This window comes from Gorilla gorilla, chromosome X (genome assembly GCF_029281585.2).
Source record: "Gorilla gorilla gorilla isolate KB3781 chromosome X, NHGRI_mGorGor1-v2.1_pri, whole genome shotgun sequence".
Lineage (NCBI taxonomy): Eukaryota > Metazoa > Chordata > Mammalia > Primates > Hominidae > Gorilla > Gorilla gorilla.
Window position 1 is genome coordinate 135,071,453 of NC_073247.2, and position 16,261 is coordinate 135,087,713.

A 16,261-nucleotide genomic window follows, 5' to 3' on the forward strand; every position below is an offset into this window, starting at 1 on the left:
AAATGGTGAGTTTGAAATGGTGGTGAGCCTCCAAGGTAGATTTGATCAGTAGGCAGTTGGCTTCAATAAACCCATGCTTTCTGCAACTTCCACTAGGATGTAAAGGATGTAGGATGCCCTCCATGCAGGTAAGTATTTTTGTCTGTTTTGTCTGTCTTGTTCACTGCTTCATTCCTAGCACCTAGAATAGTGCTTGGCACAGAATAAAGACTCAAATTTGCATTGGAATGAACCTAAGAGGGGTTGGCTAAGGTTGATAATTGCATATAAAAGTAGTGTATAGTAGAAACCTGCAAGTATCCATGGAGTTAGAACATTATGTTCATTAAGCAACTGGATTCTGCAATCTGAAGACCAGGGTTCTAATCCCAGCCTCTCTGTGCTTTAGTTTCTCCATCTCCAACATGGGAATGGTGATTGTACCAATATCAAGGTTACTGTGAGAATTAAATGACATAGTAGGTGTAATGTGCTTAGCAAAGTGCCTCATATAGAATAAGCACTCAATAAATGTTAGCTAGCTGTTTATCATCTGCATTTCCCTTTCAACTAATTAAGGAGTATTCCTCAACTGGTTTATCATATGTAATTCAAAGGAGTAAAATTTCATTTCTTTGAAAATATACTCTATATCAGACTTCCCTACCTCTGCCCTTTGGTAGGGGTATTGAGGCATTACTGTTCTGAACATAGAAAAAAAATGATCAAAACTTGTGTTTTCACTTCATATATGATATACCATCCAAAAGCCTTTCCTTAGTCAGAAGGATTTTTCTTTGTGTGCATTTTAAGGCCTGGCTTCAGACTATGACTTACTACTGTTGGAAAGGAACAATTGCAGAAAACAAAAGAAATAAATGTAGAAAATCCTAGTGCCTGTTTTCAAGGGATTAATATAAAAACATTGCCTGCCTTTGCCTAAGTTAATTGTGCAGTGCACTACTGACATTTATTTTATTGATTCAATACATGTGAGTGCTACACTGATATTATCACTAGAAAATATAGCTTACTACATAAATTGTGTTCTGACAACTGTTTTACCCTTGTTATTGCCCAGGCAAAATTCTTTCATGTTTGCATATGTCATATACAATAATCAACAACTTATTTTTTAGGCATCTACAGTTTCTTTAGTTTAGAATCTGTTGCAGTGATACATACAAAAATAGAAGATTGAGTCTCTGCCTTCAAAAAACCTGTTTTAAAAGATATACTCTCAAAAAAATTCAAGAATAACATAAGACAGCAGACACCTAAGAATTAAACTGCTGTGGCCCTGTGTGGCACCTCATGGTGTAGAGTGAAGCAGATATAAGAAGTATAGGATATTATGCCTGCTCCACAAGAATTTTCAGTCAAGTGAGGGAGAAAAGACATAAGAACATGAAAATTAAAATAAGAAAACGAGAGTTAAATAGTGACATGTCACAAGGCAGTACAAGTTGTATCATAAGGTAGCAAAAAACACACTATTAGGAAAAGAAAGCAGAGTCGGTTGCTCTAAGCCAATGTGTCTCAGAAGACAAAAGGCCAGGACCCTTTCTTTAATTTACCATCAAGTTAAAGCACTTTAGAACCCACTGAATGCTACCACTTTTCTAACCTAAGCATTGATAATTCAATTGGTTGTAAAGATTTAGGACTTGATATTTTCACCAAAGAAGTAATTAAGTGACAAATAACTGATTAAAGACTGTCTCTAAAAGTCATATATGTTTTCTTTTTTTTCTTTTTTTTCAGAGAGCTGATATAGCTGTTGCTCCACTCACTATAACATTGGTCCGTGAAGAAGTCATAGATTTTTCAAAGCCATTCATGAGCCTGGGCATCTCCATCATGATAAAGAAACCTCAGAAATCAAAACCAGGCGTATTCTCATTTCTGGATCCCCTGGCTTATGAAATCTGGATGTGCATTGTCTTTGCTTACATTGGAGTCAGCGTAGTTCTTTTCCTAGTCAGCAGATTCAGTCCTTATGAATGGCACTTGGAAGACAACAATGAAGAACCTCGTGACCCACAAAGTCCTCCTGATCCTCCAAATGAATTTGGAATATTTAACAGTCTTTGGTTTTCCTTGGGTGCCTTTATGCAGCAAGGATGTGATATTTCTCCAAGGTTTGTTTTTGTGGCATACTGAATGCCTCATTGCATTTTATGGTCATACACCATTCATGTACATATGGTATTCATCCATCTCAACTCCAGATTTTTTTCATTTAACATTCCATCAAATGACAGATTATCATCAAGCCATTGTGTTTGCTTATGTCCATGAAGTGAGTGTGTCATTGGTGTTGCTTTGAATGTCTTTCATGCATTTCTATGGTATTGTATATACATTAAAACAAACATTTGAACTCTGGATAAAGGCAGCATTGCCACTAATATTAATATTACTCAGATAAAGTAAATACTAAATCTTCATCAGATCAAACAGTCATGGTTTCCTAATTAATTGTACTGAAGTGTTTTCTCATTTCTAAAGAGATTGGATCCAGACAAAATTTAAAAGAACATAGAACTCTTCTTTAAATCCCTCCTACCTTCTCCTTTCAATGCCCTCCCTTTTTCATTTTGCTCTCAGACTGCCTACAACTATCTATTATAGTATCCCACCCAAGTTTTCTAGTTAAAACTATAAAACTTCTCAAAGAAAACATAGGAGAATATCTGTTTTACCTTGGTTTGGACAAAGTGCTCTTAGATAAGACACAAAAAGCACAATCCATTAAAAATTTGATAAACTGGACTTCATCAAAATTCAAAACCTTGCATTTAAAAAGACGTATTAAGAAAATGAAAAAAAAAAACCCGACTGGGAGAAAACATTAGTAAATCATGTGTCTGATAAAGGACTTGCATCCAGAATATATAACACCTCTTACAACTCAATAAAAAGAAGATAATCCAATTTTTTAATGGACAAAAGATTTGAATGGACATTTCCCCAAAGAAGATATATAAATGGCTAATAAGCACAACAAAAGATACTCAACATTGTTAGCCATTAGGGAAATGCAAATTAAAACCACAATGAGATGCTTCCATACATCCTCTAGAATGGCTGCAATCAAAAAGATAGGCAAAACCAAGTGCTGATGACAATGTAGAACAACTGGAACTTTCATCCACTAGTAGTGGGAATGCAAAATGCTACAGCCACATTGGAAAATAGCTTGGCAGTTTCTTATCAAGTAAGATATATACTTAAAATATAACACAGCAATTCTATTCTTAGCTATTTACCTAAGAGAAAGGAAAACATATTCACACAAAAAGTTATACACAAATGTTCATAGTAACTTTATAATATTAAAAAAGTAGAAACAACCCAAATGTCTATCAACTCGTGAATAAATAAACAAAATATTTTATATCTATATAGTGGAATACTATTCACCAATTAAAAAGAACAAACTACTGACACATCTACAACATGGATGAACCTTAAAAATGTTATGCTGGGCCGGGCGCGGTGATTCATGCCTGTAATCCCAGCACTTTGGGAGGCCAAGGCAGGTGGATCACCTGAGGTCAGGATTTCAAGACCAGCCTGGCCAACATGGTGAAACCCCGTCTCTACTAAAAATACAAAAAATTAGCTGGGCATGGTGATGGGCACCTGTAATCCCAGCTACATGAGAGGCTGAGGCAGCAGAATCACTTGAACCTGGGAGGCGGAGATTGCAGTGAGCCAAGGTTGCGCCATTGCACTTCAGCCTGGGCAACAAGAGCAAAACTCAGTCTCAAAAAAAAAAAAAAAAAAAAGTTAATGCTAAGTGAAATAAGCCAGATGCAAAAGGCCACATATCATGCCATTTGAATCCCATTTATTGAATATCCCATATTGTATGATTCTATTTGTCCAGAATAGGCAGTCTACAGAGATGGAAAGTACGTTAGCGGTTGCCAAGGGCTTGCAGGGAGCAGAGAGGGGATAATCAGGGCCAGTATCAGGGTGAGGCAAGTGAGCCTAAGTAAAGCAAGTACAGGGATCACATCCAAGCTTGATTTAAAATTTTGATATTATGCATTAATTTTTTAAATATTGGACTAAAATTCTATTTATCTTGATTAATGAGATTTTGATGCCCCTTTAAACTTTGCATGTGGGGGAGTTGCCTCACTTGCCTCATCCTAGTCCTAGGCCTGCCAGGATTAACTGCAAATGAGCGTGAAGGAACTTTTTAGGGTGATAAAAATGCTCTAAAATTGGATCGTGATGATAGTTGCACAACTCTACGTTTACTAAAATCACTGATCGTACACTTGTATTGGTGAATTTTATGGTATGCAAATTTTATCTAAGAAAAGCAAAATATTGAACATGAATGTCCTGAGCCTCACAAACTTAGTCTAAACCTAAACAAATATGGCGGTGAATTCTTAATCATAATACATTGTAGGTGACTGTAACATCTTTATATTTTGAGACAAAAAAGTTGTAGGTTTTGGTAAACTTGAACATTAATCCAAATACTGACCAGAGTCAATTATACAAACACATTAGGGATTTTCATGTGAAATATAAAGACTCAGAAGAGTCCTACCATGTTTTTACAGCATACTTCATTTTGAGATTATCCACTTGGACCATAAAACATCTAAAAAGAAGCCTTGCAGCATAACTAATTGGTAACCATATTCAGCAGCTTTTTAAAATAGTCTGTATGGGGTATGCCTCATTTATCGAAGTCACACTTTTTTTGGCTTTTCTCAATCTGCTTAATTACATTCTCCAAATTATTTCACTCCCTGTTCCTTTTGTGCTTAGAATGTATGTCATTTTTTGTATTATCTGGGAGTTTATTTTGCTAGTTTCTTTATTTTTTGAAATGTTCACTTCAAGAGACTATGGTTTCTGAATGATCCTATAATTAAATGATTTTTAACATGGCTGGTAATCTATGTTGAGACAATACTAAAGAGTCATTAAGGCTCAAGATTTTATTGGTTTCTGTAAGTGAATTTTCAGAACTAAGTTTGTGGTATCCCCATTGGAGTGCTGCATACTACTCTGCATACTCAAAAAGTACTCTTCTCATTTTTAGAAGAATTTATATATATATTGATTCATTAAGTAATAACTTAAAGATTATGGCCTGAAAATGACAAGTTGAACGGGTTTATTAATGTCTTATAGTAGAATGTAAGCTGTGGCTCTTCTTTGGCACTGAGATATATCAAATGCTTTTTTTCAAAGTATGTATTTTATTATACTAAACTAGACACTGTCATAAAGAGCAATGGCTTTCAAAATTTTTTTACCATGACCCACAGTAAGAAGTAAATTTTCCATCACAACTCAGGATACACATATGTATATAACCAAAGGTTCACCATACTTTACCCTTACAATATGCAATGCACTCTGATATTTTCTATTGTGTCATTTTTTTTTAATTCTGGTTACAATTAAACCCAGAAATAGGGCACACAACCTACAGAATAACACTAGCCTAGAGTAACAAATATTATTCTTACTATACTTTTAAGTAATAAATTATTGCCTTTATGAGCTCTATGTTTTCTACCATATGGGTGATCCCTCCTCCAATATTGTCTTTTATGTGTCTTTCGAAATAAATTATACCTTTAAGCCTTTTAATAAAATGTTATGCTTCTTAGCATGTTTCTGATATATACTAGTGAAGAGGAAACATGTTTCTCCTTGTCTTGAGAGCTCTATTCATTATATGTTTGTGCTCAATTGTATAACAGCAATCACTGTGATGTTTCTAGAACTATTAACAGATTTAGAAATTTCTGATACTAACATAGTTGTTACTCTAAGATTTGTGGTTGCCTTGACTGCAAACACCAGCAGTATACTTTATTTCTGTTTAATGGCCACGGTTGGAATGCAAACTCTTCAGAAAGCCCAGAATGTGAGCATGCATTATACACTCTGACTTTTCTCAAAATTGAAGCAATTCAAGAAATTATGAGACCACATTTTAAAGTAGAATTTAAGTATTAGAGCAGGAGGAAATGTCAGACATAAATTAGCCCAACTGCTTCCATTTACTGGGGGCAGAGGGACAACAACCACCTTCCCTCAGCTCCCACTGTGTATAGGCACTTTACCTCCATTATCAGGTGGATTTTAATCCTCAAAACACCACTGCAGAGTGGGCATTATACTTATTTTTAAGTTGAAGAAGGTGATAGTCAGATTAAATAATTTGCCCAGCCACACAGCTAATGGCAGAGCCTGAGTACAAACCAAGCTCCAATTCCAAAACATGCTCTTTCCACTTCATGCTGCTTTTTCCCATATCACAGACAAGGGAACAGCACCCGAAGGATGATGTGATGAAATCCTAGGTCGTGGAGGTTTTCAGAGGCAACAGTATGATTATTTCCACTACTGCACACTGCCTCCCACTACCAACCTGAAGTTGCACTGTTTGTTCCATTCCTCTCCTCATGCTCAGGCATAAGAGCTGTTTTCCATTCTTTCAACCTCTAAAGAAACTCTACCTTTTTTCTGGTTTTCAATGAAAGAAGGCAGTGAGCATTTAAAATATTATCGAGAGTGTGTATGCTCAAAGTAAGAGACTGGGAAATCAGAAACAAGACATCATGAGAAAAACTGATGGCATCATTACATTTCCACCAAATTATTCACAGCTACCTAGAAGCTTAAAGAGTCTATGTCAATATTAGGTTTGAACTACCATAATTGTTCAGAGTGAAAAAGTTTGTTCTACATGAAGCTGGAGGCCGAGCTAACTCTAGAGAAGGTAATCAATATAATAAGCTGAGGTTTTGTCCACATACAAACTGATTTATTAGGAGGAGTCGGTGGAAGGTACGAGGAGATTCAATTCAACCTTTTTCCTCCTGAGTGGGGAAGGAGAAGACAGGCAGTGGGTACAAGCAGATGGAAGAATCATAGTGGTTAAGCACGTGGGCACTGGAGTTAGCCTCACTAGATTCACAATCTGCTTAGCAGTTGTGTAACCTGGGGCAAATCACTAAACCTTGCTAAGCCTCAGTTCTTCATCTGTGAAATAAAAAGCACAGTGCCTAGCATGTAAGTTCTCAATAAATAATAGCTATTGTCATTATTAAATTGGCTGCACATAATCATGCTAGTTTCACAAATACTAACAGCTAATATAACATTTGCATTTTAGTTCCTAAAACTCCTTGGGAATACAGTTGAAATACCAGTTAGTATCAAAGAGCTGACCTCTGATGAGAAATAACCAGCAACATTCCTTCTTGAACTTGCTTTTGTTAAAGATTACAACTCTTGCAAATATTTTTATTGTATTATTCTACTATGTCTTACTGATATTGGCTGGAAGTTATAACTTTATTTTTAATATGAAATTTATTTCCTTTGTAAAACTTGGATAGAACCACTAAGCAGTCCAGAGTCCAAGTCCTTCCAGACAAATGCTCCCCCTGCTGACTTTCTGTGCAGCTGCAGGGACATCTGAGGGCTAGACAAATTGAAGACATGAGAGTTGGGGGAATTATTACAGAGAAAATGGAAAGAACAGATGAACTTGAACCTGATTACTGTGTATAGATGTTTCCAAAGGTGTTACTCTCCTGTTAAGTTTTCAAGATATGAAGTACTTTGTTGAAGAGGGCAGGGGATCTGTCCAGATTAGTTGACACGTAGATCCTCCTTTAAAATGTAAAGTATGTGCAGAATAATAAAAGACATGAAGGGTATAAAATAAATGAGATCAAAGACAATAGGATTTTTTGGCTATATTTTAAGCATACCCTTTCCTCTGATGATGTATGACCACTGTCTTTATCTTACTGCAAATTCACTTCAAAGTAGTAGTGATGTAATAATAAATTAATGAGGTAATAGCAGAATTTTTATTACAACTATTTCATGGCTTTTCTGGCTAAAAGCTGTAGTTTTCAGTCTTTGGGACATGGTTACTTATTCCCATCAGAGAAGACTGTAAGAACCAAAGATTGATTCTGCACATTTTTTAAAAATCTGTCACAGACATGGCATTAAATGGAGTATAGAAATGATGCATACTTTGGAAGAAAGAAGAGAAAAAAAGGAATGATAAAGAGTTTGTACAATAGAGAAGCAGTTTTCAGTCCCAGCTCTTCATCTTGTAAAGCTAGTAAAGTGAAGATTATAAAATTTACTTACAAGATGAAGGTTATAGCACATAGCTCACTTTTATTATCATTTCAAAGGTCATAAAATATATTTTATTATTAACTCAGAAAATCTAGTTCTTTATTATTACAGATAACAAGAGCATTGTATATTATTTGATGTACGTATTTTGCAGTGCTTTTTATATGTCTGTTTTCCTCTTGTTGCTAATTTACTTTCATTAACTTCACGCCTCCTCTTACATTTCCTCAAAAGGTATGATACGCTTCTTATAATGCACTTTTATAAACACTAAATGTGCAGCATTTTACAGCCATTTCATTATGCTAACCTTGAAATCTGTCTTGTGCAACAAAACTATTTGAAATGAATGTTAAACATTTTGTAGCTGCATTAATGGAGGGAAAGATACTGGAAAATGACAGGTTTTTTTAACTCAACTATAAAGTCTTGTCTTATTTTAATAGATCCTTTATAAAATATGATGGGATTGACCCATCAGTCACTTTTTATATAACCTCCATGTGAAATGTGAGTTTAAGTGGCTATAGTTTCCCTAATGAGAAAAGGTAAATGTAAAAATGCCTATGGAGCTTCTTCCCTGTAGGTTCCACTGCACTTTTTCTCAGTGAAAGGATTGAGGCGCTTATGCTAAACAAGGGAATAAAGTGGTGGAAATTCCATCAAATCTTTTGTCTAAGCTACTACTGTTTTGAGGCGAGAATGTTGAATGCAAGCTTGTGCATTCCACACTGATTCCACTGAAGCTCCTTTTCTATCTCTGCTGAGGTATGCAGGTACTGTTATACCATTTTTATGTGGGTAATCACCCAAATTCTCCATGATCATAGGTATATCATGACATTAACCACAAAATTGCCAAAGTCAATAACCATGTAGACAAGAGGCCATGAAAATGACCATTTTGCATTTAGGTTTATTTTCAGTCATGTCAACAACCAACAGCTGAGTCATTCAGATCAACCACATGATGATCTGAGTCAGTACTAAAGTGGCCAAAATAACCAGATTATGATGTGCAGGCTTGATTTTAGATCAGACTGACACAGCCACAGTCCATTAGCCTCAATACAATGGCACAGTGTAATTTCCATAAATTACTGTATTTTTCTCCACATTGTCAAGTAGACAATGCATAAACTACCATTAGTATTCACAGCAGCAAAATATACCTCTTTCCATATCAAACTGTGATTCTGGAATTACTCCAAAGTCAGTTTTCTCCTTGGTCTGGCAAAACCTCATCATTCCAAATAAAAATGACAGTCACAGTTCTGTCCCAAATGAACAACAGATAATAAACAATAATTATACAAATATGTTTGGTTTTCATGCCACTATATTTCTCAGTGTTTGGAGAAAATTTGTACCTTCTATAACTTGCACACCATTTTGGATTTTCTTATACAAAATAAGGGTATTTTATACTACAAAAATGTGGGTATTTCTCTCCTAGTGTATAAGTTTAAATGTTTTATTTTCTATTCTGCCTCTCTGTGCCTCAGTTTCTTTATCTGTAAAATACCTCTGTTTGCTTATCTTTAAAATAGTACCTAACCATAGGGATAGAGAATTAAAATAATTGGCACAGGTAAAGCAATTAGAACAGAGTCTGGCACACAAGAAGTGCTCAATAAGTATTAGCTATAATTGTTATCATTTTTGTTCCTCTATTACTATGGATGTTTCTTTGGAATGTTAATCTTTTATATAGCAAAATTATTTCTAGAGTCAGATCAGTTCAGAATAAATTAAATGTATGTGGCAACAATGAAGAAAGACTCTGAAAGGTCTAAATGCATAATCAAAACACCCTGTATACTTTTAGCATTCAGAAGTGTGACACATTCTTTTCTGACTCATCCAGATGTTTTTACTTCTGATTAAAAGAGAAATGTTCCCAGATGAAATCCTGAGATAGTATAACTGTTAGAAAAATCTACTGCAAAGCAGATTTTCAAATTCAAAAAGCTAAAAGTGATCATGTTCAGGAAATAAATAAGGGTTGTCTCAGGAATCTAGGGACGAACAGGAACTGCAGATGTAAAAAAAATCAAGTCAGTTTGTTATAGTTAACCAATAATAAATATTTATCAAAATACCTGCCAAAATTATTCAATCAGAGTGTAGCATCTAAAACAACTGAGTTTTCCAGAGGCCAGAAAAAGGTTATCTTGGGACACAGGAATTTAAATTCGCTTTAAAGTGGTGAAATGCTGGTACAGACAGAGAAGAGCTTGATTTGCCGGCTCTCAGCCCAGAACTACCCTCTTCCCACAGAGCCTGGAGATATGCCAGGCTCCTACGCCTATTCTTGACTTTATGACAGAGTGGGTTCTCTTCCTGTGAGTTTTTCTGGGCATGGGAGAACATAGCGTAACTAGGATGGAGCTCTGCCACACAGCAGAATTATCCTAAGGATGATGTGGCAATGTTTTATAAAACCTAGGGAGCAGATTTTCATTTCTGCAGACAGAGCCAGCCTTCAGCAACACTGCGAAGGAGATGAAGTTTCCTGAGTACAAGCCATTACCCATCACTGAGCATTCAATTCCCTCACACTGTCCAATAACTTCTTATGGTCCCTGTCTCTGAGGAACACTCGTGATGCAGGACCAAACTTGCAACCCTGTCTGCACCTTGAGAGTTTTATAAAGTGCTGCTGCTTAGTCCCAACCCCCAGGGTTATGATTTAATTGGTCTTGAAGCCTAGGCAAGGTTTTTTGTCTTTTTGTGTTGACGTGTTTTGACTGAAGCTCCCTAGATGATATTGATATGCAGGCAGAACTGAGAATCACTGATGTAGAAGAACAATGTTTCTCAGTTTGGTCTGCAGACCACTTGCAGCAGAATCACCTGTGATGCTTAAGAAGTGCAGATTCTTGGGCATTCGGCTATTCTGAATCTGCATTTTAACAAACACCTCAGGTAATGCTGATGCACAGTAACATTTAAGAACAAAAATTTCCCCTTATTAAAACTTACCCATCTTTTTTCCCATTCCCTACTAACTGAATAAACAGTGGGTGCTGTTGAAGTAATGTGTTATATTTTGATCAAGCCTCCTGAAGACAACACAGAGCGTGATTCCAATAGAATTTCTCCATCAGACCAGGAGGATGATTTTGTTTTCGTTTTCTGTGTGTGGGGGTGGAAGGGCGTATGGAGGAAGCAAGCCTTTTGATGCCTCTAATCCGACTATACAGGTAGTTTCCTACTTCACTTGGAGTCTGCCCTGAGTGGTTAAGGCTTAGTTGTCAAAGGAGAAAGTTTCTAATCTCCTGGGCCCCAAAAGCTATTTATATGAAGATGATAATAAATATTATCATCTAGCTCCTTGCCTTATGGATGACCAACTCCACAAAATAGCAATGTCTTTGTTAAATTTATTAAACTCAAAGTGAATAGTGCTCATTTTCCAGCACCTACCCATTTATCTTCAAGTGAGAAGAGGTTTTTGACTATGTTTCTCTCATGACATTACCTTGTAGCAGTGGTTTTCAACCTTGGTTGCACTTTGTAATCACCTGATGAGCTTTAAAAAATTTAAATGTCTGCATCCTACCTCCCAAGTCCTGATTTAATTGGTGGGCCTGGGCATGAGTGTTTTTTTAAGATCCTAGGTGATTTTAATGTGGAGCCAAGGCTGAAAACCATTTGCTTCTACAGGTGTGCCCAGCAAACTTCACAGGAAGAGAACTCAATAAGTTAAATTATTACTTGTGGAAGCAGGAGATGGTAAAAATATATATATTTTTTTTTCCTGTAATTAAAAGGAAAAATCCTGCTGGGAGTGCACTTGTAGTCCCAGCTATTCAGGAGGCTGAAGCTGGAAGATAGCTAGAGCCCAGGAGCTCAAGTCCAGTCTGGGCAACATAGAGAGACCTGACCTCATTTTTTAAAAAGAAAATCCTGCTTTGAAACGTGTATAGGCCTGACAAGTATTATGCACGCACCATCATAGTATGCCATTATGACATGGGGTATTGTTGTTAACATGTGACCTTTGTTTAACGTTTTAATTCCCTCACATCATCTATTTCCCTCCTTCATCAGCTATACTGAAACCACTCCTCTTTCCAGAAATAAAGACAAGGATTTCTTAAACTTAGATCTGGCCCCTCTGGGTCTGGATTTGTTTTTGTTTTGTTTTATAGATCACTCTCTGGGCGCATTGTTGGAGGGGTTTGGTGGTTCTTCACCCTGATCATAATTTCTTCCTATACTGCCAATCTCGCTGCTTTCCTGACTGTGGAGAGGATGGTTTCTCCCATAGAGAGTGCTGAAGACTTAGCTAAACAGACTGAAATTGCATATGGGACCCTGGACTCCGGTTCAACAAAAGAATTTTTCAGAGTAAGTGCTCTGCAGTTAATTGAGCCTGCTGATATTTATTTTATCATCTTCTCACAAAGGCAAGTTCACAGTGCTTTTAAGGGAGAGTTGGGAAAGAGTGGGAATGTTATCAAAGGAGAGCATCTTAAATACTGGGCTGCTTGGTTGGTGATCTACTTCATTGTCGTTTAGAACCAAGACTTGAGTAAGACATAACAAGTTGCATGTCGAGGGCACTGAGTTTGGACTCCCAGGTTTGAATCCCAACCCTGCCACAAAGTGATTGTTTGTCCTTGGGCAAGCCATTTAACTTCTACCAGCTTCAGTCCCCTCACTTGAATAATGAGGGGATTGAACTAAATAATATATATTCTGCTTTCTAGCTTTTACAAAAGCAGTGCTTTTATGTCTCAGAGGTTCACAGAAGTTAGGCAATTGACTCTAAGACTGATGAGTAACGGTCTATAAGAAATTACGTATTCTATTTTAAATGTTAGTTGTGTATTGAGATGTATTACAATTGTATCAAGTATTTGTGTACATGGTGATAATTTCATTTTCAGGACAGCTGATAATTGTTTTAATTTCTTGGGTAGACGTATTCCCTCAGCTCCTCATAGGCAAAATCTTATTCAGGAAACAGTAAATTGTTCATTAGCAAAAGTTAATAAAGCTATGTAAAGTCTGTCAAGAGGAAAGATGAAAGGAGATTGAAGCAGGAAATGATAGAAGGATAATATGAAGGACAAACCACTTTCACATAAACCATCAAGATCTTTATTCTGTGGTAACTGGACTATTAAGGAAGAATACTAGTAGAGTTTTTAAGAACTAAAATGTTTTTTCAGTTACCCCAACAAGAAAAATATGCTAATTTAGATTAGAAAATGGACACATTCTATAATATTACTACTGCCTGCTACTGTAACTACAGTAACTAGTTGTAGCAATGATCCAGAAGCCACTTGGGTAGTAGGTGGAGTAGTTAGTCACTCTCTCCAACCAATAATCAAGTTACTGGATGACAGATATAATTGCTGATTTTTCCTCAAAGGCCCAGAGTAAACAGATGGTGGTTCTAAACCTCCTTTTTAAATAATCAATAAGAAATACATTTCTACATGTATTATCATGAGATTTGTCCAATTACTTCACAGTAAACCAGGAAGAGTACATTTCTTGACATTACAGCAATTAACTATAAACAGTTTTCACTCCCTGAAAGAGAATGTATTAGTCCTGGGACGCTTTCAAGAATTCTCATTGATTCAAGATATCCATATCTCACCTATACCGCCTGTTTACTGACCAGATCATAATCCCCAACTGGGAGGAGGGGTCCAATGTTGGGAGCATCAAAATGACATGAAGACCCTCTGGAACTAATCTGGCCTTGACCCTCACTACTATGGCAGTCCCAGAAGCTTATTTAGAAACAATTTCCTGCCCCCATGAAATCACTCACATTTATCGGGGCTAGAAGCCAGGGATTTCCATCTGATGAGTAGTCAACACATAACCAGCTCCATGGAAATCTGGTTTGATATCAACCTTCAACAGAGCTTATGATAACCATCCCAATAGGCATGAAGTTTCTATATGAAGTAATTAACCACTTAGGATATCAAGACACCAGAAGCTTCTATATGAAGTAATTAACCACTTAGGATATCAAGACACCAGAAGTTTCTATATGAAGTAATTAACCACTTAGGACATCAAGACGCCAGACTTGAACCCTCAGATAAGAGATACTTGTTCCACTGGAAAGCATTTTTCTTTCAAAAACAATTAGAGGTTAGAAAGTTGTGCTTTAAATGGTAATCAATAAACGGCATCAATTCCCATTAGGCTTTCAAAGGCCATTCATCCATATTGCAGGCAAAAGGAGGCTCTCTGGAAAGATGAAGAGATTTATTAGCCCAGAGGCAGAAAGTGTGACCAAATATTCATTGCCCCCATGCCCAGACCCCATCTCCCACTTATTCTGTGTCTTTCTCAAAAACTAGGAAAGCATCTACTAAATCATTCAATCATGATTTCATTAAAGGGCATCATATTACCAGAGCTGATTTGAATCAACATTTAATTCTGAGCAAAGCTATTGCCACATTCTGATTGGTTTGTGGTTTCTAATGCTCATCAATTCCTAGCCAATGAGTAATTCATATGGAAATTGAGCTGTTTTGAAAATCTGATTACACAGGGAGCTGGATATTTCTAAGTATAAGGAAGTACAAATCATTTTCTAGTTCTGGCATGCCACTTTTTCTGTTTCCCCAAATGGTCACTGGTGGCATCATTAAGGACTTGGTGGGGTGGTTCTTCAGGGCAGCACACGAATGTTGATTATCTAAAAGTGGAACTATAAAAGCAGCATAGAAAAACCAACTCCTTTAACCTGCTTATACTGAAAATGTTATCTAGACCCAACAAAGACTATCTTTGATATTCGTGCAATACAGGGTTGTGGGGCCGGCAGCCAATTGGTCTCCAAGCCATTTAAATCCAATGGGGCAAAGAAGGCAGCCAGCAAGAGCACATCATCCTTTATTTAGGGACTTGACTGCCACAGTCATGTCACTTCCCCTTCATTCTTCAGTGATGTCAGGTCATAAAGGCAATTTTAAAAACTAACTCCTGGCCAGGTGTAGTGGCTCACACCTGTAGTCCCAGCACTTTGGGAGGCCGAGGCAGGCAGATCACGAGCTCAGGAGATTGAGACCAGCCTGGTCAACACGGTGAAACCCTGTCTCTACCAAAAATACAAAAATTAGCTGAGCGTGGTGGTGCATGCCTGTAATTCCAGCTACTCGGGAGGCTGAGGCAGGAGAATCGCTTGAACCAGGGATTCAGAGGTTGCAGTGAGCTGAGATCTTGCCACAACACTACAGCCTGGCAATAGAGTGAGACTCTGTCTCAAAAACAAAAACAAAACAAAACAAAAAAACAACAGTAACTCACATACACACACACACACACACACGCACATTGGGGATCTCTGATAGCATGCCTTATGAACTTCAGAGGATGAAACAAGATCACATGCAACATTTACAAACATAATATGAACTCATTTCTTCCCGTGCTCACTCTATACTAATACTACAGGGACCAAATTGTAATAACATAAGACAGCCTAGGGCCAGCCCTCTAGTCCTTCCACTAAGAGATAGGAATAAATAAAATAAAATTCTTTTCTAATTGCCCTGCAGACATTTTTACTTGTCCTGAGTAAAGCTGCCATTAAAATGATGGTATTTTTAAATGATTCATTTGTTTCTCTCATTTTCTGAGCTTTCCCTAGCTGTCATCTTACAATCCCACGATCAGTGGAACAGAGGGACCTGTTCCATCAGCAAAGGCAGGGAGCAGAATGCATGCTGCTAGAAGAGACACCTGGAATATTACTATCAACTCTCTTGATTTGAAAACTGATTTCCTTAGACAGCAGCTCCAAAACTATATATCCCAACCAGACGTAGAAGCACATATGCCAAAAAAACAAGTGGGTGGCTTTATTGTTGTTGCCCAGAGAAATGCTACAATGATTTGGAAAGCTGCACTGAAATGACCATTCTCCACTAGGTTTTGGAAATTTAACCTGATACAGATTCATGTTAAAAGGTGGCACTGGAAGAAAAAGTAATTCCAAAGTTCTCTCTGCCTGCAGACCTTTAAAAGTATTAGAAAATAACCAGGATGCTGGATTTCTTTTTTTGTGAAAATTGATATTAATATTTTATTAAGATGCATTCAAATAATTATTTATACATTTATATGCATAAAC

At 36.9% G+C, this 16,261-nt stretch overlaps 1 protein-coding gene across 9 annotated transcripts in view; it reads left to right on the top strand.

The window, feature by feature from the left end:
* GRIA3 (glutamate ionotropic receptor AMPA type subunit 3) overlaps positions 1–16,261 on the top strand; it is a 307,490-nt gene that overhangs the window by 232,132 nt on the left and 59,097 nt on the right. For all 9 annotated transcript variants that reach the window (XR_010132479.1, XM_063702875.1, XM_063702874.1 and 6 more), the window contains 2 exons: positions 1,744–2,120; positions 12,294–12,492. Coding sequence is in view for 8 of the 9 variants with exons in the window: in XM_063702875.1 (XP_063558945.1) it covers positions 1,744–2,120; positions 12,294–12,492 (576 nt within the window). In the remaining variant the exon portion in view is untranslated. The remainder of the gene's footprint in view (positions 1–1,743; positions 2,121–12,293; positions 12,493–16,261) is intronic.